Source organism: Numida meleagris, chromosome 4 (assembly GCF_002078875.1).
Source record: "Numida meleagris isolate 19003 breed g44 Domestic line chromosome 4, NumMel1.0, whole genome shotgun sequence".
In the NCBI taxonomy this organism is placed as follows: Eukaryota; Metazoa; Chordata; class Aves; order Galliformes; family Numididae; genus Numida; species Numida meleagris.
Genome location: NC_034412.1, coordinates 82,722,897 through 82,745,331, shown reverse-complemented (window position 1 = coordinate 82,745,331; position 22,435 = coordinate 82,722,897). Strand labels below are relative to the sequence as shown.

The following is a 22,435-nucleotide window of genomic DNA, read 5'->3' as shown; positions in this document are numbered from 1 at the left end:
CTTTGACAGCGCGGCGGGGCGGGGAGGGACCGTCCCCCCGCGGCACCCAGCGAGAGCGCGGCCGCCCGTCCTCCGGACACGCGTTCCGCGAGCGCAGCCGGGGCGCAAGTTTGCAAAACTCCGCTCCTGTTTGCTGCTGCCATTCCTTTTCCTTTGTAACGAGTTTCCAGGTGCGGAGCGGATCGAGGCTCAGCTCTCCCCAGCACCTTTCCCCGCGGGTTCCGTGGCGGCGCCTGGCCCCGTAGCAGCCGGACGGACCCCAGCGCACGGCGCGGGGAGAGCGCCCGGAGAGCCCCGCAGTGCCTCCCGAAGTACCGCGCCGCAACGCCACAGCTTCAGCCCGAGCGGGTGCCGACCCCGAGAGTTGCTCCGCGCGGAGCCATAACGAGGGATCGCCCAATTAAAGTGCCCGCTTAATGAGGGCTGCGCCGCACACCCGCGCTGCCGAGCGGGACGGAGCCGCGCGGACTCACCTCGCTCCGCGCCTGCAGCCGCTTGTTCATTTCGTAGATTCGGTACTCCGGCTGCACCATGTACGGCGTGTGCCTCCTGTAGAACGGGCCAAAAGGAGAAGAATAGAAAGGGTCATGTGGTGCGCTGGACATCTTGCCTGCTCGCGGAGGTTCAAGCGACACAGAGTACCGCCAACCTCCATGCAGAGCACATGGGCTGCGCGCTCTCCGCGGCACAAAGTAGCGGCAGGCGCACACGCACACATGCGGGCGGGGAGCTGCCGGGGAGCTGCCTGCGAGCCCTCAGCGCGGGCGGCGGCGGGGGGGGCGCGGGGCGCGCCGGGGCGGGCGGCAGTGGGCGCGGGGAGCGGGGGGCCGCGGGCAGCGCCGCTCCGCTTTAAAGCGGCGGCCGCCGAGGGGGTCATTTCCTGTTCGCGCCGTGGGAGCGCCTCGCCGGCGGCATTTTCCTCTGGCGGCCCCGCGGAGGTGCGGGGCTCCGCTCGGCGTCTCCCCGCCAGGACCCCTGAGGAGCCCGGCGGCGGGGCTCGTTAGCATATAGCTGGTTTTAACGCTGCCTGAACCCGCGCGGGGCCGGGGCGGAGGGCGCGGGGCCTCCCCGCGCGTGGGGCGCTGAGGGGAGCGCGGGGCCTCCCCCGGCACGGAGCCCCGGCGGGAGCGAACGAGGCGCAGACTGCCGAGGAGCCGCGGGGTGCCTGGCTGCCCCCAGGGCGGCTCGGTGCCAGGGGCCGGCCGCAGCCTTCGGCAGTTCCCCGTGCACGCTCTGCTGGGGTGAAGTACGCGGGACCCAGAACTGCACGGGGCCCACGGAGGTGCGGGGGGAACTTTGTCGGTTGGATCGGAGCGGCGTGGAAGTTCTGGAAGTGCTCGTCACGTGCACGAGGATTCCCGGACAGCACGGGAACAGCACGGGGCTCCTCGCAGCGCTGAGGTGTGAGGGACAGGACGGGGCTCCTCACGGTGCGGGCTCCGAGGGGGAGCAGCCCCCGCGCTGGTGTACAACCCACGAACAGCGCTGGATTAATCTCTCACATACATTCACTCAAACAAATGGAACTAATGTAGGAACGGATCCCATTAGCCGACATGATGAACGGAATGGCAATGGGGCTGTGTGCAGCCAGCGCTCCGCACCAGGGCTGCCCATCCCGCGGTTGGGGAAGCGCAACGCTGCCCATGGATATTCTGCTCCACACACTGACCCCAAAACATACAGCAGCCTTGTATGGCTTCACTCACTGCCAGAAAACTTAATGTAAATCCAACTGAATGTTGGAATATTTAGGGGCGGATTTGAAAAATCCCAATTTCCATTGGCTTTTTCCATTTCTATATTGGGCTAAATCTGGAAAATCTGCGGTCTGTTTGCGGGACAAAATACAAAAGTTCATCGCTTTCTTCTACTGACCGCTGATGTGGATCACAATTTATCTTTGAAATACCCATTGCTGCTTATCAGAACTATTTCTGTACACTCTTGTGGAACAACAGCTTCCAGAAGAAGCGACATTGAGCTGCTTTGTAGACATCCCATGGCTTCTGCCAGTAAACACAGAGCCAACAGATCCTACATGCCCTGGCTATGCAGCAGTGCTGCATGGTTGCTCCAGGCCCATCCCAAGCAAAGCAGAGCCTAACAAACAGCACACCCAGCTCCATGGTACTGCAGTGCCAGTGCCAGTGTCCTGCCAGTGTTCGCTGGCAGCTTGGCAGCCTGCAACGTGGCTGCATGCCTGAGAGAGGACTGCTCTGGGGTTTCCCGCCTGTATTCCTACAAACCCCACCCAGCTACCTCAGAGCCTGAAACCAAAATGATGGGGACATTACAGAATTACAGCACCAATATACACATTTTTTTGAAATATTTTAAATATCACCTACTTAATGTTAAAAAAAAAGCCACCAAACTGTGGATTCTACTTTGTTTGCAAAGCAAGCTTGAAGTCAAACATATTTGCCAAAGACAAGGTGCACTGTTTTTTGTTTTTTTTTTTTGTAATTAAAATGGTAGAATTCTGCACAGCTGCAGAACAGTGTCTGCTTCAAGGACTTTTTGACCATGCTGAAACTCACTGTCTCAAGAAGTTAAACCTGGCAATGAAATTAATATTCTTTCCTTTTGGCATAGTGAGGGGAGGAGATGGGGAAGATCTTGCTTTAAAAAAAATAAAACCCACAACAGACAAACTCCAAGTATTGGATGAGAAGGATGATTCACTTTCACGATTTGCAGCCCCAGACAGTCCCCCACACAGGAGCCTATGTGTACAGCTCTTCTACAAAGCCAAAAAAAAATATGCAGTGCTATTTTAATAATTCCCATTGATTAACTGGCAAATTATCGTACACCTAAAGCCCACCGGCAAGAACCGAGTCCCAGGGTAGGGACTGGCTAATTACAGGCTCCAGCAGCACTTCCAGTTGCCTGTTATCATCTAGACCAGTGTGATGCATGGAACAGTAAAACAGAAGGTGAAATCAAAGAGAAATAAAGTTACAAGGACCCTGGCAGTGTCAGCTCAGTTCCTGCTTGGATCTACTGCCTTTAAGGTCCGGCAGCTCTGCAGGAGCGCAGCTCAGTGCTGCCTGGGCTGGGGAGGGAACTGCTCTGCAAGTGGAGCTGGGATCCAAGATGGACGCCTGGCCTGAGATTTAGGACAACCTAAATTGGGCTATTTAGTCTGGAAAATGAGTTTAGTGAAAAGGAGGTGGAGAAAAGCAAGAGGAAGGAACTAGTTGGTCTTCCCAAACCAGAAAATGAGTGCATTCATGTGCCTGTGTATGCATGGCTACAAATCCAAGAGAACAAGCATGTGTGCAGGTTGCATTTACATGGGCATATGCACATGTGGATAGCTCTGCACCTCAAAGCAGAGATCCTTACAAACACAGAGGGCACCTTGGTCTCCCCATCCTCAAAGCTCCGTGCAGCAAAGACTCACTTGGCACCTAACATGTGAGTCATGCCCACCAAGGACATGGAGATGGGTGAGAGAATGGGCCATTAGCCCAGTGAAGTGAAGATGAAGCCATGTTTCATGTTCCTCTGCCCAGAATTCTGCTGCGTGGGCCTTGGAGACACCAAGGTGACCCATAGGAGGAGCTAGGTGCTGGCTGATGTCTGGGTGCCATATTGCCCTCTCCTGGGTAGAAGCAGAAGGACCCACAGAGATCAAGAACTTTGACAGCTCTTGGGAACAACTTTCCTTCATTACAGGTAGAAGTGCGGCTGGTTTGAGATTTTTTCTTCATCTGTACCCACCAACATGGAACCGTCAGTGCCTCCACGTAGCCATGATGTGCTACAACAGCAGGACTGTTCAAGCAACCAAAAAAATCAGTGGTGGAAACTTTCCCCAGGATGCAAGCAGGGAGTGAGAAGGGTTAAAAATTGGGGCAGCTCCTTCATCTGTCCCTCTGCTTGTGCCCTCACAGTGCTGGGTGCTGCCTTCTGGTTGTGACCATGGCTGGAGCCCAAGGATGCTTCTGGCACTGGACAACACCCATGGCCCCACACCATGCAACCAAGGCACGGCCCCTGCTTTGCAGGGCTGATGAGCAGCTCTGGAGGCTGCACTATTTTTAATAACCACTTAGTAATAATAATAATAATAATGCAGAAAAGAGATACAGCTGTAAATAGATGTAATTGCTGTATTTATCCCTGGTATGCATTGGTTGTCGGGTCTCTGTGAGTAATCAGGTTTGTGAGGATACATTTAAGGTGGTTTGTAGCTGCTGAAGAGACTGGAAGAGAATGAATTCAGTTAAAGATACATAGAAAGTGAAGAACTAATTACTAGAGGTATTTGAAATGAGGTTTCTTGAGAACACTCAAATAAATATGAATTTCTTGAAAAAAAAAATGCCCAAATTTCAGGCTGTCCTTTGTTTATACAGATGGCAGTAAAGACTTTATTAAAGAGTGACCTTAGGTAAGAGAACAAAACCGTTTTCCTGAGAGGGCTTATGAGTGACTAAATGAAATGTGCTCATCAAAAGTTGGGATGTGCAACAGAGGAACTCCAACAACACATGTGCACAACAATCATGTGCAACACACTATCACCAAGCTTGAACACAGGATTTTGGCAGGTTTCAGAGATGCATGCTTCCATTAATTTCTACAGCTATAAGACATAATGTAGCAGATGCTTGCAACTTATAAGAAATCTAGAAGCTGTAATTTGTTTGCTTTAAATATTAATATATTGAAATAAAAAAACATATTTGGGAAAATACTGTCCCTTCACAGACAATTTGTGGACAGGAAAATAAATACATTTCTTGAATCTATTGCTAAAAATATTTGCCAGGCTCCAGAGGCACTTCTAATCTTTTTCCATGTAGGCTGTTGGTTTTTTTTTTTTTTTTTTTTTCTTCTGGTCATGGCTAATGTCCTTTTCTGTCATTAATAAATGACATGATTTTTTTTTCATAAATTTCTTTCATAATTCCCTTAGTAGGGCCCACCAAAACTGCCATGTTTCAGACTTTGCAGTGCGGCATGAAGGGTTCACCTCTTTTAAATGCTTCAGGCTGTTCACAAACTCAAATCTAACTTGCATAAATTACATATAATGATAATTCTTTACATATGACAATTCTAAGGATTCTCTTCTGCTTAATGTTAGTAAATACGACTTTAAGTTATTGCCGCAGCATGCACCAATGATGCTAGAAGTACCTCTGAACAGTTGAGAGCACAAAAGAGATTTTAAATATTTCTCAGTTCTGCAGTACACACAAGGTCTTTGTCCTTAATCAAAAGGGATTTTCAGTTTTGTCTTTGAACTTTCCGAATGCTCAATTGAACGTAGTCTTTGAGGAGTCTGCCCATCTCCCAGCTTCCTCACAAGGAGTGGAGGGGCAGCACTGAGCTCTGCTCTCTGGTGACAGCTACAGGGCCTGAGGAACGGCATGGAGTGTAAGGGGAGGGTCAGGTTGGGTGCTGGGAAAAGGTTCTTCCCCAGAGGGTGGAGGGTATGGAACAGGCTCCCCAGGGCAATAGGCACGGACCCAAGCTGCCAGAGTTTATGGGGCATTTGGACAATGCTGTCAGACAGAAATTTTTAGGTGGTCCTGTGCGGAGCCAGGAGTTGGGCTCAATAATCCTTGTGGGTCCCTTCTGACTCAAGTATTCTGTGATTCTGTGATTCAGCCCTTGACATCTGGGATACCACAGAACTTCTGCCACTTGACAGAACCAGGTCATCTTCCAGACTGGTGAAACGTAAAAGAGAATTTGTATTCCTTGGCATACTGGATCTCTGAGCATACCACAAAGTCTGCTCTCCAGAAGCCAGCAGCTTTAACACTTCTGTCTTATGTTGTTCTACCTTCTCCTTGTTTCAATGTTAACTCCATTTCTCTTATTTTCCTTCATTCATATCTGCCCAGAGCCCCTTTCCAGAGTTCATTTTCTCTGAATATCGAAATAACTACCTTCAGTTTCTCACTCCACCCCATCTTTCACTCTTGCCCCCCATATCTGCTACTGAAGATTGGGGTGGGTTGCCACTGGAGGCTGACACTGCCAAGTGCTATTTGAAGCAACTGGGGCTCTTCACCCAAAGTGCTCAACAAGCCTAGCTGAGTGTGTTTTCCCTGAGGAGAGGCCGATGAGCTGATGCTGAGGATGGCAAATCCAGAGCAGTCAAGCAGGAAAAAAGAAAAGGATGAAACTCCTGTCGTTTGCCTCTTCCAGCCACCTCCCAGTGGCATGTTCACTCAGCTCTAGCATATTAAGCAATGTGTTTTTCACAATTTCCTAAGTCTGCTCCAGCCCCAAGCTAGAATCAGTATAACTACCCCTCAAAATATCTTAAGAGATAAGCAGCACTATACTTGAGCACCATTTTTAAGCAACCCTAACTTGCCCTCACAACCGCGTGGCAGGATAACATGTCTTGCAGATTACAAACTAGGCCTGAGAAAGGGAACAGGTGTGTGAACATGAACACGCTGCTCATTTTGGCTAGCGTTTCCCTAAAACGTTCAAGCCCCTACCTGGAGAAGCTGAATATTCTTTAAACACCCCTAATTCCACAGTCCTGATTTACCTGTTACCCACCTCACCCACTGTTCAACTTCCAGCATATTTCAATTAGTTGAAAGCTTACTTTTTAAAGGACTCAACTGGGAGCACTCAGCTTTGGAGGCATTTCAGTTGAGTGCTAATTAGCAACTAGCTGACTGTCAACTTTTCTTCGAAGAGAGGGAAGGGCTGGTGGTTCCCGTCTGAATTACCTGGCAGTCGAATACACATTGAAATTTATTCATTAACTTATAATAATCATCCCTAGCACTTCTTTGGCAATTTTCGTCTTCAAGGCATTTTACAAACATTCATGGAGACTCTGTGGTGATTAACACTAGTAAAGACACAGCCATGCAACCTGCTGCATATAGACATCTCTCCCCATTTTACAGGTGGGGACAGTAAGGAATTAAATGCCTGAGGAAATGAGTGACAGAAACGTGGTTATACCTCAGGTTTTCACTCAGATCCTGCACAGCACAGGCACACACTGTTCTAGCTCATAAAGCAGAACAAGCAATGGACAGGCAGGAGAGCTGGTGTGAAAGGTGAAGATGCATGGAGAAATTCTGAGCGTGGTACCAAGGTGGCTTGAATTTGACATTCGGTTCATATAATTAGGCCTTTATCTTTTAACTGAGCCAGGCTCCCAAGGTCTGTACTGCATTCACCCTCATGCTCTGAACCTGCAGTTACACCTCACAACAACATAAGCAGTTCCACTCTGCTTCATTTAATCAATTATTTTAGCATCAAGTCTCAAACAATATTGGAAAAAAATGTGTGTTGGAAAATAACATCTCTGGTACATATTTTTTTGGAGTCTTTTGTTTCCTCTTTCTAAATTATTCTCCCTTCTTTGTAAAGATTTGATCTTAAACCTTTGCACGTCCAAAACACAAGCCAAAACCTGCCAGGAAACGAAGGCATGCTGAATAGATCCAGTTCAATTCTGGATATCACTGTTGCAGGTTCTTCCTACGCTGTTGTAGATTGTACACTCAATACATGGAAAATGCAATCAGTTACCTGTATGCATATTTTGTAGGCACAACATATATATTCTTTAATTTGGCCTTTAAAATTTAACTATATATTATTGATCTAAATTTTATACTTTGAAATGTTAGCATGCTCTGCAGTGCTTGAATTTTGCCAAGGCCTTGTACAGCCGCATAAATGTGACTGAAATAACCAGGAGTTTTGCTTGGAAAATCTGATTATGCTGCAAGAGCAAAATGTTCCAGCTTATGAGGGCAAAAGAGTGGCTATGCCTCTCCTTTTAGTGAATAATGATTTTGCACAGAATAAGAGAGCCTAAGCAAAACATATACTGAATAAATCTCTATCTCATCTATGTGATAGATTCTGTTCCTTCTACATCTCACATCTTCCAGGAATTATACTCCGTAACCTATATCGAGTGACCAAAAAAGTGACCACATATCTAATTGAGTATTTAAACCGCACTAAGACACATCCATGTCTGACATCACATATTCCAGGGAGCATAAGAAGACGACGACTTCTCTGGGGGAGCAGCAGACCTGAGCTCCCTCAGACTCACAGCTCAGCCCAGATCAGAAGCTGCTGCATGTCACAGAGACAGGATGGCACCTTCACATTTTGCTCTCTGCTGTCTGCTCAGCATCCTCCCATCACACACATTCTCCGGTCACACATGCCTATTTACACTGCTGCATTAACAACCTGCAGTTTGAGCAGCACCACAATGTTTTATGGACAGCTTGTGGAATGTTATGTATGTTTGTCCCTATCTCTTTGCTTCAGAAGTTCAAAATTTGAAGGCTATTGATCAGAAAGCTCTGTTTCTAATTAGACGAACAGAAAAAACATTCAACATATTTCATTCTGCCTGACACTATGACCAGAAAACTGGCACAGCACAATGTCTCCAGCAAGCCTTCACCAGAGCAAGCATCCTAAATGAATATCTCCTTGATTTCACCATCTGGCTCATATTAAATAAAACTACAGATGTGAATCCAATAAAGATAGAAATTTTGGAGGAGACGTAAAAGACTTTAACCTGCAAGATGCTCATGTTAATTTATAAAAACAAAAAGCAACTAAAGTTACCAGAGGACCTGCAAACTTTCCTTTTCCTTATGTAAAAAGGCAGCACAACAATGCCAATTACTGTAATATCACCTAATCCCTAGTGTGATATAAAATACTAACTTTCAGACTGAATTCAGGCATTACAATTCTAACAGAACACTCTGGGTTTAGCATTTTTTTAAATTAAAATCTTAAGATTTGGAGGGCAAGGCAAATGAAAGTGTGTGAGAAGGGACATTTATTCAGCTAAATTGTTAATATGGACAGTCACAAGGCTGTTTTACATTAACAGCATGAGCACTGAAAAATTTCTTGAGTCTTCATACGACCTTTGAATGTCATATATATATACACACACTTTACTAATCCCAGTTAGTGATGTGTGTTACGTAGAGATCAAAACAAAGGAGGTGTTCACATGCTTTCAGTTAAGTCTACACTGAAACTTGTTATTAAAACAACATTAAAATCCAATCATTTCACATTCTGATGAACTGAGTTTAGATTTTCAGAGCTGTCTGGCACTATGGGTTGTCAGACAAATCCAGGTTCACTTACAGTTTCCTAGTGGAGTTATAAAACCATTAAAAACACGATGGGATGGGTGTACTGGACTGTATGTGTAGTCAATTTTATGCAGGGACCCGCCCACGGGTTGTCTCTTTGCAGATACCATTCCCTTTGCAAAGTAGATGGCAGCTAGTGTGTATCTGGTCTGCAGTCACATCTTCACTTTGCAGGTCATGCTCTTCCTAAGTAGTTTCTGGGAGCACATCTGATTACAAGTAAGTCAAAGCCAATTAATCTTTTTGAAGAATTCCATGTTTAAGCTTCATTTTTATTAATGAGTACAGAGGAAACACTTGAAAATAACGTCCCCGTGTAGAAAACTTGCCCGGACTAATTTCTGTCAGTTTACCACTGTTATGACTTTCACATTTTTGAGAGTATCTTAATTGTAAATATATTCACTGTGGCACAATTTTAAGCTTTTGCCACTTTGGAAATTCTAAAATTTGAATTCACATTAATTTCCTTGATTTAAAAAATCAAATTGAGTCATTATGGAAAAATCTTACAGAATTTCTTGTCTGAAGTAAAAGCAGGTAATTGCCACGTTAGGGAAAATGCAAGATTTTACTTACAAAGGCATAATTACACTTGCCCTTATAGTCTCCAAGAGTGTGGCAATGAGGTGATAATACAAAAATCAGAGATGTCTCTGCCTCCTTTTCCAAAATTTCCATTTCCATGTACTGATCTTCTCCACGGATCTCCCAAAACCATTCTTCAAGGGGAGTGCTCACTGAGATGAAGAAGCAAGAGATGGGAAAGAGGTGGGAGACTTGGCTAGTGAGCTAAGTGACTATACGAGCTATTTCCTTGATTTTCACAGTACATGATGGTGGTAAATGTGGTTTAGCAACCTAAAATTTAAATTAATGATGTTTCCTATAAGATACCAGGAGCATATATCATTCATATATCATAGCATAAATCATTTATTGCTAATTTCAGAATGGCATTTCCATAGGCCTCTTGCTCTCAAATCATCTTCTATGTTCCAACATATATCATAACATCATCAGCTCAGTGGAATCTGGCTGTGCCTATCAAGGCAGAAGTACTGCCTGGTGTGTCTTGAAACTCTGATTCCCCAGCTGTCCAAACTGTGTCTCTGTGGCCATAGAGGTCAGTTTATGCAGCCACTTCCACTGCAAGTGAGGCAAAGAGGCACAAAGTGTGGCCAGTTGCATTCCCAACACAGGGATAGCACTGCAAGGGTCACCCATGGGTTGCCAAAATGTGCCTGTCCTGCAGTACAGAGGTAAGCACTGGTCCTCGTAATGCATTGCTTATCATTAAGAACCTTGTACAGTGATGCACTGCAGTTCAGGACAGGCTACTTCACAATGGCTGGAAAATATAGCTCCGTTCAGCTAAAGACATAGGCACAAAGATGCTTATTTTAATAAATCCTAATGAAACTTCCTCTCCACCATCATTCTGTCTTATAGTTATTATTTTTTCCCATTCAAACTTGCCTTTTTCTTTCCTTTCTTATGTTCCATTCTCAATTTTCATTCCCCCTAATAGCCAGTTCCTTATATCTTACCCTGAGCCAGGATATCTGTATCTTCCCTTGAGTTCCAAATATTTCTAAAACACCTACTGATTCTTCCCTTGCCACTGTTTTTAGACCTTTCCTCCTACCCAAGGTCTGCTCTGTTTCAACACTGTTCCTCCATCCTTCAACAACATTTACTCATCTTTCTTTGGCCCCTTGATAGGTCTCAGCACTTCTGGCAAAATGCTAGGGTAAGCTCCATCACACAAACCTTGTTTGGTCACGGCGGTCCTATGATGTATTGTGCATCATCAATCCCACAGAAACCCTGAAGTACATAAAATATGGTAATGGCAGGCAGCCCGGAATAAACTATCAGATCTGCTGAGATTCTGCCAGGGTTTCATGGGAGATCAGCAAAGGTAAGAGGGAGTGCATGAGAAATCAGAGACATAGGAAACCTGGAATTACATGGAAATTGGTACACTAGTCAATAAGTGTTGGCTTTTTTTTTTTTTCAATGTTTTTAGAAAAGGCAGTAATTTATGACAAAGCATTTTTATTTTATAGAAAAACAAAATGCTTCAGGTTAAAATCTAGTATCAGGTTCACTGTCAATACGAAGACATACTGAAAGTTCATTTTCCTGCTACTGTTATCCATCATCAGTATTCAGACCACGATTCCTTGAAATATGTATTCAAGACTCAGATATAGTCAGAGGAAACAGAGGAGGTAATGGAGCTGACAACATGATCTGTGTGGCTTGTAGTGATCCCCATTCAGCCCAGAGTTATGTCCATTTGAGTACTCAACCAACTGTTCTACTGTTAAGTCAAGTAGTATATGGACTTGTGTTTCTGATGATTACAAAATCTTAGTAAATATTTTCTGGGTATGAAAAACTGCTGTGTCCCATCCTGTGCATTTTTCCAAATTGAGAACTGATCTTAAATTTAGTTCTCCTACATAATTTGCAAATAATGGCCCAGAATTTTTACTTTTACCTTGCCTCCATCTTAAATGACACACTGAAGATCTTACAGACAAAAAAAGATCATTTTACAATATTGTCATAACTATCCCACAGACACACATGCAGAAAGTTATGTGTTTCAGACAAACATCTTTGAATAATGATATGAATTAAAAATCCTGCCTTTACAGATTTCCTATTCTTGGTGAAAACTGGACAATGTAAACCAAAATAAAATGGGAGAATTTTCATCAAGTAATTGAAAACATATGAGACTGCAGTGTTTTAAAACAAAAATCTGTGGCATAAGGAAGGTTTCTGTTGCCCATTTTTAAGGCATCGCTTACTTTTGATTCCAGGTACATGTGTATCAACTGTCCTAAATCCACTTCAAGGTGCAAGTTTCTAAAGGATGTTTTTCATGGCTATGCTACAAGGTCCTCCTTCAGCTGCAGAAGGTCAAATGTTGTGTAATTGCGAAGAGGGAAAAGACAGGCCACAATGCAGGTTTTGTTTACTCTGATCCTTGCTAGCTGTTCTACAGGACAGCATGTGCTTTGCTGGTCACCTCAGACATGCTGTACTTACAAGTGCCATTTTATACAGATAATCTCTCATTTTATACCCACAGTCACTCTTTTTCAAAATTTTGGGTCATGGGAAGCATACTTTTTTTCCTGTATTCTGCAGCAAATGAGGTGTGTATCTCACAGACAGCAGTGTGTATTTTAACTAGTCATGATTCAGTTCTGGGGGTTTTGAACATTTAATAAATCACATGTTCTGAAGCAATGCTCAAATGCAGACCTTTAAACATATTTTTGGAAGTCAGTCTCCATTACACTGATCAGTGTTTTCCTAGCAAATTCAGTATGTATTGCCTGATTGACTTTAGCAGAAAAGATCGACTTTATAAAAGCAAGTTTAAAATCAGGTCAGAAATAGCTTAGCCTGTATCTATCTATACTCCTTGGGTTTCTATTGAGTATTTTGGTTTTTTTGCTTTTTTTTTTTTTTTTTTTTAATCTGATGATGTTCCAACACTAACCACATAGTCTAAAAGGCAGAAACCTCATCTCTGCCAGGTGTTCTTAGCACTTGGACTTTGAATTATGCTCCTTCGTCTACCTTATTTGGCACCCAGACATTTCCCAAAGAAAGGGCAGGATGATGCCCCCATAAGTACTAAGCTATATTGTAGTGCTTAGGCAACACTCCTGGGAACCGGTGTATGAACATGTCAGCCCCCTAAGCAGAGAAAGGCAGAGAAGTTAACTTTCCTATTTCATAACTATGGAGCAATCGTATAAACAACAGATGGAGGCAGCACCACTTCTTATTTGTGCAGAGACCATGGGACAGCGAAACACATACCAAGAGTGTTGAACGTCATAATCAAAACCAACAGCAGTATACAATAGACCACCCAAAACACAGCTGCAATAGTTTTTCAGCTCTACCATGGAAACAATGAATAGAAACAACAAGCAGAATAGTTTTGAAAATGGTTAGTTTTCAAAGTAGAATTTTAAACTGTGAGCCAGACAAGACAGTATTTAGGAAGTTTTTGTAGATATAATCTTTACTGCACTAGGTTGGCTGTACTACCAGCACCGTAGAGACATAGACCCTAACAAAGAGAGAGGTTAGTGTGCTGTGTAGAACTGAGGGAGGGCACAGGAGCTGCTTTAACTGGATGTTTCCCGGTATTTGAAGAACCCAGGAGTAATGGCTGTCAATCCTCAACCAGTGCAGCCACCATTTTATATCATACAGAGATTGTTACATAGACAAAGTATGTTAAAATAGTTTGGAAGATTTGCATTTTCATTCTGCTCTAGAAATAGTGAGCTTCCTGGGGGTGAAGACATTTGGTTCCATGCAAAATCTGTCAAACTTTGGCTAGGGTAACTTGACAGTGCTTCCTCAGCAGACTCTGAAAGGTGTGGTGGATGTATGCTAGGAAAACGTCCAGGTGATCTGCATCCTAGGAGAAATGTGGGGTGGTCACAGTTGGGATTTCCAGAGCACCTCTGCAACCGTGACCATGCCCCTATAGGGTGGCCTGTGGTCTGCTGTTTCCACTGCCACTGCATATCAGTATTCAAGGATTTATTAGCACTCAAGGATTCCTCCATACTCAAGGGTTTCTGACTGAAGGGGAAGGTTCTCAAGAGGGCATTATCATAACTGGGTGTCTTTTGGCTGTTTGTGAACCTTGCTAGCCTCATCATACAATATTCACTACACTTTACTCAAAACCTGCACTGAATAAGAAATCATCTATTTTCTCCTGAGCTCTTCTAGGAACTTCATCAGTATCATACATATCTCAAAGAACTTACTGCGGTATTGAAGGGTTCCTCTGTTAGGTAATAGGGCATAAGTATTTGCATTTAAGTATGAGTCAACAGTTGAATATGAGCCAGAAATGTGCCTTGCAAGCCAAAAGGGCCAACCATACTCTGAGGTGCATCAGGCCCTCAGTGATTAGATGCCCAACTTCAAACATGTGGAGTTTGCTTTTCCTGGGCTACTGATCATCTGCCACTCATTCAAATTTCATCTGTGGCAAGAACTTTCAGTGCTTTGGACACCTATGCCCTGATTTTCAGAAATGGAGTCCAAGAAGAATGAACTTCTAATCTATTAAAACTTCATCAAAATAATGTTTTTCCCCAGTCCAAGGGGAGAAAATTGTTTGAAACATTAGCTAAAAGCTGTTGCTGTGGGGGGAGAGGGGCAGGGTACTCCATGCCTTTGCCTAAGAGAGTAAGAGCCTGAGTTTCAAGTTTCTGCTCTGAATCTGACAGTTCAAACCCACAGCTTCTCTGTATGTTCCCTGCACTACAGCATTGGTTGTCATTGAGCGGTACTATCTCTTTCTCATATTTGAAAGAGAAATTCCATGTGAACCTGAGACCTTCCATCAAAAGCGAGGGTGACTCCAATTCTATTAAAAAAGTTTTGATAAGGCAGCACTGCCTTGTAACCCTTTTCTTCCTTCCTACCCTTGCCAAAATGTTTCACAAAAATAATCTAAATCTAAATTAGCTCTTATCTTAAACTTGGCAGATGAAAAAGAACTTCCAGAGGCCAGCTATCACACAGGAATAGAAACCAGTTCCCCTAAGTTTTGGTGAGCTATATGACCACAAAAGACCATCTGCCATCTTCCTGCAGCCCTTTCTGCTGTGCAAGAGCATAGCACTATATACCTCCTAACTTCGGCAAGTCTTGATGCTGGGGGAAGGGTTCCCCATGTCAGCTTCATTCATTAAAAATCCACATTCCTTCTTTGAAAACCTTCCAGCCTAATACCCCATGAGGCAAATACTCAAGGAAAAATTAAGGTGGAGAGAAGGGTCCTAAATGCCATCCTTAGTGGAGATGGAGAGAGGACAGGAAAAGCAAAGCGAGTTGAAGAACTCAAGGGTGTTCAAGATGATTTTAGCATTTTGAAGATATTTAAAAGACTTCTAAGAAAAAATAAGACTAAAAAAGAAACAAAAGATGCAAGATGCTAGTATATGGTTTGACTTGCAGGTCCTGCGTTTGTAACTAACACTTTGGGATAACCGGAGAACAGAAGAATTGTATGACATATTATACATATTTCTGTAGTAATAGAAATCTGTAGTAACATAGATTCAAAGAGACACAGCGTCTATTAACATATTTGAGCTTAACTAAAAACTTAAGGACATTTTTGGCTCTGTATTTCAACTAGAAGGAAAGAAAAAAAAAGGCAAGCTCTCTCCTAAACTTCTCTGCCCTCTCACCCCCAACATCTCAATCTCCAGTGAGCACAAATAGATCATGTCTGTCTCAGAACGTAAATACACAGCAATGCAACAGAAGAATTAAAATTAACAGATGAGTCCGAGGAACAAAAAGAGCTAACAAATGTATCTTGTTAGGCTGCTGTCAGAGAACAAGATTTTTATCAGAAATGCTGTTTTTCAGAGGACACCAGGATAATTTTCTCCTAATAAATTTCCATCTGATTGAGGGCTGCTAGCATTCTGCCAGTCAGGGGAATCTCCCAGGGGTACAGCTTACACAGCTCTCCTACCACTGGATTAGATGTATGCACACGTTTTAAAATACAGTGAGTACACAGTGCCTATAAAAGTGCAGTTGGTTATTTTTAAAAACACATGGCAGTGTTAGAAGTTTGCCCCATTCTAAAACAGATTCAGTACTTCATTTATTACAGTCTTTTCCCCTGAATTCAGAGGAAATGAGTGTGCTTAATTCCACATTCCCTGGAAGGCAAAGGGAGAACCTTGGTCTAAATAGTTTGTGGTGTTGTTTTCTAATTTCCACAAATCAAAACATATTTTTTCACTGCCTCACCTCTAATTTTTCATAAATATCTGTCCTTTGCCTTTAAAAATATTTAGAGGAAAAAAAGGAACTGTGTGTCATAGGGTATTAGCTGATTAGTTCATTCAAACAGTGCTAATTATAGGTTTAATTGCTTAAATGTGAAAGTCATTTATTTAAATTAGCTGCATCAAACATACAGTATACTCAAAACCTGAAACATTTTGGTACTGAGAACCAGGGTTATTTTCTGTAAACAGAACATGCAAAATATAAGATGAGAAACAATGTGCCTCTATGTACTGATCAGCAAACTCATTTAAACCCCAAACTCCCTCCTCCCCTGCCTCTGGGGTCGGAGAACAGCCTCATTTGAACAATGACTAATGGAATGCACTGAAATGTGCGGAGGGTTGAAAGGAGAAATACTATTCAAGCCAACAAACTCATTTCATTTGTGATTTAGAGGGGCACTGCACCTTTCCCCTGAACTCCTCCTGAGAAGGAATGAATAGGCATCTCAAGATTATGTAAAAACTAGCATTTCAGGTGAAAAGTACATTAGTTTTTAAAATAATAAATGAAGAAATAAATAAAGGTTTGTTATGTCTCAAAATTCTGCAGGGAAAAGATGTTTCCCTGCAACAAAGAAAAGTAGACAAAGCTATAATGACTACAGCAATGATAGAAAAGATTATGATTGTGTACTAAAAAATATTTGTATTAAATACATAGCATGAGAACTCTGATCAGAACGCAAGAGATGGGCTCAGCTTTTTAATCTGGAAAAAAAAAAAAAACAACAAACCCAAGAATCCTACTGAAAAACATAAGAAAAAGAAGAGATTTTAAAGAAGATAAAACATTAGACAATTAACATACTGAGGAATGCCTGGCTGCCAATTCCTCCATCTTCCTGTGTTGACAAAGGAATGTATATATACAAAGAGATATGAAATTATTTTTAAGAAAGAACTTTTCTGAGGAACAAAGAGATTCAGAAGAGCTAGATTCCCCAGATATATCAGTTTTCATGTTCTGCATCTCTGTTCCATCAGTAATCAAGTTGTATCAGAATGTTATTGCATTTTTCTAAAGCTTCAAGTTGATATTAAGCTCCAGTGTTCTCAACAACATTATGGAAGTACACACAGCAGCAGCAGCAAAGGCTGCTGGATGCAGAAAGCTTCTCTTAATTTAATAAGGGTTTTTAAACCGAACGCTATGCACCATTGACTACGCAGGAAAGCTATTTTTTGCTGCAAAAGTTCCCAGCTCATGAATATCCTTGTACGCTCCTCTGTGCACAGCCTCTCTCTGTGCCCCCTTTTCCTGCTGAGAGGGTCAGATGGCCACAGGAGAGCCTGACCCCCTGTTTACATTTCACTGTGCAGATTACACAGTGAAGAATAATACTACAGCTGGTTACTGCTTACATTTAATTTAAAAAGGAAAAAAAAAAAGAAAAAACACTTTACAATCGGAATTTATATAAATCCATCTGTCTTCATAGTTTTTTTTTTTGTTTTTTTTTTTTTGCACATGCAATTCACCATTTCTTTTTTACTCCTAAATTTGATGCATCCACTCATTACGATCGTCTTTTTTGGATGGGGGGAATAGTTGTACTTTTGCACCATGCAATGCAATGTCTTAACTTTGAAAGATTCTAAAGCAAAAATGTTTGGAAAACATTATGACCATATTTTAGATAAGTAAACAAAGGCAGAGAGGAGGTACAACTAGAGCACCATGCAGCAGTCAGTGATGGAGGATTCAGTATGCTCCCAAGCTAGACTCACGGACAACAGTTTCATCTCTTGTTTCAGAGATCCCTGCTCTCCTGGCATGCACATCTGCCCCCACAGAGGAGGAGGCTTCAGGATGTCTATCAGAAATACACCTAAACGTAATATCATAGGCAAAAAAGTGGCAAAAAAGATAGCATTGCAAATTTAGAAAGTCAGTCATGGGTAGATTTTGCTTGAGATTAAATCTAAATTGAGTGGATTTCCAACGTGATCAGGGAACAGCATGCTAAGGGAGTGAGTTGAAGATGTATCCTCAGGGAATTTATGCGGTTATACCTCCAGATGATCCCAGGGCAGTCTGAAACTGAGATACCAAGGGCTCAAATCTGCCCTCATTTACACAGCACTTAACTTTGATTTTCATGCCATTTAAACAAGAATGTCATGTAAAGTATCTTGATCATTGAAAATTCTGCCAAATACATGTTCTCCCCTCCAGAATACAGCATATAATTCAGATTATGGTACATTTACATGAGTAGGGATGCTCTTCAGGAAAGAGGTACAGGTATTAAAATAGAGGTTGCAAGGAAACTAATCTGAATTGCCCTATTTCTCAGATACTTAGCCAAAATAACCATGTAAATTACACTTTCTGTAGCTGTTTGTTTACAGTTGTATTTGTCATAAGAAAGTGCTATTTATATACTAGACATACTTCGTAAAAATATCTAGGACACAAATGCCGCGTTCAGAATGCCATCCTTTAAGACTGTCACCTAATTTGTTAATTTATGTAAATCTATAATATTGACAGGAAGACTCAGGACGAGAGATGTGTCACATCTTCCATTCATCATATGATATCACGGTAGTATGTTTTGTCATTCGTAGGTGTTTTAAAAGCTTAGCATTTCCCAGTTACAGAGAGTTATGTTGCCCTCTGGATAAAAGATGGAGAAATACATGCCAGTGCTGACTTTTCAAGGGCCACGATTATTCGATACAAATAGATACACAATACCTGAGTTCCCACTTGGATGTGCTGGTGCACGTTATGAAGTAGCCTTATTTACCTTTTTCCCATGTTTTAAATCCTCAGACATTCAAATGAACACAAGCCAAAAGTTGCTCTATATTATACTTACATTTCAGCCACTGACTTTATTAACACCTTATTAAATACCATACCAAACTAGGGCATGATGTTAACAGTTATGCTCCTGTTCTGGACAGGACTATGAATACAGAGGCAAGTTAAGGTCACAAGTGTCTTTTTTTTTTTCTTTTTTTCTTTTTTTAATTGACACTTCCTTGGACTATATCTGTATTGAAATTAAGGCGGCAGGCAAAAGAGCAGGCTAACTCTGCAAGTTCCCTTGTCCAGTTTTATGCATTCTCATCAATGTCTTTGAATTCCGTAGACTGAACTAAAGGAAGGGTACTACTTTGAAAGATTCACTCAAGCTCAAACTCTGTATTTATCTGTAACTAAGCAGAAGCCTTCATTTACAAAGCATGGATAGGGAAGAAACTTGTTCTGAAGGATCAGGCCTTGAATTTATATTCCCAGAATATAAAGAGGAGCTTTAAATTAATCAAAAACCTCTTTGACACTCATTTTGACAGATTTCAATTTATTTCTAGATTTTAGGTAGTTTGTTGCATTTGGCCACTTTGGAATCATATTTTATTCAGGAAATAGAAAATGTACTTAGTTACTCGGTACAATGAGCTACATCAGCAGTGAAGCATTTTTGTGCCGGTCTGTTTTCAATCTCTGCAAGTAATGCAGCAAATAGATTGTATGATGCATTATAAATTGTATGATCCATAATAGCAGCCATCATCACTACTCAAAATAATATAGAACATAACAAGAAAATACTAGCAAATATTCAGTGAACACCAATTTTGAAAGTTTGTGTCAATTTATTCAAAGAGTTAGTCCTAAAATAAAAGATCTGAAAAAAACTGCCATGCAGTCCTCCCTATAATCAGAACAAACCACCACACTTCTGTTATGAAATGGCTAAACCAACCGCCAAAAATCTGTTTTGTCACCAGATCTTGAGCAGTGTGTATAGCTGAGATACTAAAATCATGTTTGAAATAGTTTGTGAAGGTATGTAAAAAAGGCAAAATCATGACACCATAATTTCTGCTCTAGACTGTAAGTTGAACTTACTGGTAATGTTCAGTGAACACAATTTTTTTCCTGCCTATTCTTCTTATGTACTTATGACTAAAGAAATGCAGACAAATATCGAAGTAAAAAATGATGTCTACCAGGACAGGAGGAGATGTTAACTTTTCTCTCCAAATCTCAATTAATTTTCAATTTGTATTTCCTGTGAGTTCTGTGGGGAAGATCAGAGAGATTCCTGCTATAGCAATTTTTCCTGCAAGGCAACTTTATGTGCGCTATAAAATGACCAAAAGATGGTGTAAGTTTGTAGTGAACATATGGTCTTCTTTTCCACATATTGTCTAAGAATTTGTACAAACAAAGGACGTATGTTTCACTTTCTAAAAGATTTCTCTTTTATAGAAATAAAAAAGTTTGTAAAACCTCAGCTAGCAAGGGAGTCTGGTATGACTTTCTTTGTGAGCACTGACTTTATTTTTATGTCTCTAAACATTATTAATTTTACCAACATCAAAGAGGGCTCATACCCTTAACACAACACAAAGAAAAAAGTATCTAGCTGTTCTGGCCTCATGTTTCATTGTGCTGTCACATCACAAGCTGCTGCACTGATAGAAGAAATCACATATCCACTATGAAAAAAAAAAAAAGAGAAATGTATATATAACAGTCTCTGAAAGTTCTGTAAATGCACATTAGGCACTGACTGCATTTCACTAACACAATACAAGCTGCTTTGACAGCAAAGTCACAAAGTCACGTGTCTTTAGGAAAGACAATAGAAAAGATAGAATTTAAAGTAACCATTAGGGAGCACAAGTGAATAAAGAGTAGTGTTTCCAATGGAGTCTTCCTTTGAATTTTTAAAGCATAACAGTATAACCATAGTGCCAGCTGTTCCCATCAGCCATACTGAGCACAAGTAGCCTGGTCATTCCTAAAATTATGCCCATCAAATCATCAGTGGCTTAATTCACCCAATTTTTATCTCAAATTCTTATAAAAAATGGAAAAGAAAAGCAACACAAAAATAAAATATCACACTTCAAAGAATTGCACCTTGATAGGAATGTAACTGGCACAAGAAAAGCAGAGTTCTCTGCTCCCCTCACTGTGCAGCAGAAGTGAGCTCCTCTCCGTGTGACCTGCTGGGGCTGAGAGATGCTGCACAAAGCAGCCTCCAGGTGGGCTGTGGCTTTCCCAGGCAGCTCCTCATCAGCCTGTTGGCACCCAGGTGTGAACACATTGCCTCGTGGTTAGGGAGACAATTCATAGATGGAAGCAGATAGCAGCCTGCCTCCAAAAACTGCCCGTAACGATAGGGAGACAGTTTGGAAGTGAAAGATAGAAGAGATAGGACAAGTTTTTCTGCAGTATCTATCACAAATGTGGGACAAAGGCCACACATTGCATTAATAAACTCTTAGGTACTATGGCAGTCTTGGTTATGCATATATAAAGTTTTTAATACAAGGAGGGCTGTTAGAAGCCACGTCACTACTAAAAGCCCTTACATTCCTGTAATACAACTAAAAGCATGGTCACTGGGTTAGGACATACTCCTCTGATGTATGTATGCATATGTGCTATTCCAAAAATACTTTGCATTTTTATTGCTAGGTAGAACAACCTTTCACAAACACTGGACAAAATGTGTACATAGGTGGTAACACTTCAGTGGAACTGAAGGAGTGCAGTTCGTCTACTAGTGTAACATGATACCTGTTTTCTATGTAATGCCTTGCAAGAAATCTAAACACGGGATTTTTATTTTTTATTACATTCATTTTCCTCTTCCTCAGTAAGTTTTTTCGGTAGCACAAGCACTGAAAGCTGAACAAATCCATAATGTGATGTTTAAAATAGTTACCATTTTTCAGGAGTAATTTTTAGGAGGTGGCAGAGATTGAGAGATTGTTTTCTAAATTAAGAGTCCAAGATTTATGGTCAATTTGAGTGGTACCTGGAAAATTGAAGGAATGGGAAGGAGAGAAAGAAGTAATGGTGTTGTATTCCAAGGCAGAAATAAAAAGCCTTTGTTGTCAAATTCTTATTACCAAGATTTAATACCTTACCTTATTTATTTGGGCAAATACTTACACTTTTTCATCTCAGTCTTGAAATACAGCTCATAAAGTCTGGATCAGGCTATCAATGGGGCCAATTGATCCTCTCATGATATAGCAACAGAAAAAAAAGTCACATCCCCAAGTACTGCACTGAAATTCTACAACTAGCATGGAATGGCATGGCACACGAGCTAGAACGCAAGGCTTACTAGCTCAAGGAAAGATTTGATATACACGTGGTCAATCTTGTAAGAGGTCCAAGATACTATGAGGCTCAAGGGTTTAGGCTGCCTCCATGTTTTTCTACAGAGGTTTTTATGGCACACTCATTTCTGTCTTGCTAAATATGGAGAAACACCTACAGTCATACTGGAAGCACCATCACTATCACTGCCTGTCCTTCTCACCCTTTCCCCATGGGAAAAACCTGCTTTGCTTGGTAGAGATTCAGGGTTGTGGTCACTGCTGCTTTTGACATATGCATATTCTTAAATATTTAAG

The 22,435-nt window shown here is 41.9% G+C and overlaps 1 protein-coding gene across 9 annotated transcripts in view; it reads right to left on the bottom strand.

Annotated features, from left to right (window-relative positions):
* Window positions 1-796, bottom strand: part of LDB2 (LIM domain binding 2) — a 209,839-nt gene extending 209,043 nt beyond the window's left edge. For 4 of the 9 annotated variants that reach the window (XM_021395252.1, XM_021395254.1, XM_021395259.1 and 1 more), the window contains exon 1: window positions 474-794. In XM_021395252.1, the coding sequence (XP_021250927.1) occupies window positions 474-605 (132 nt within the window). In that variant the 5' untranslated portion in view covers window positions 606-794. Of the gene's footprint in view, window positions 1-473 lie in introns of all 9 variants that reach the window. The other 5 variants (XM_021395256.1, XM_021395258.1, XM_021395251.1 and 2 more) reach the window with 3 other exon arrangements.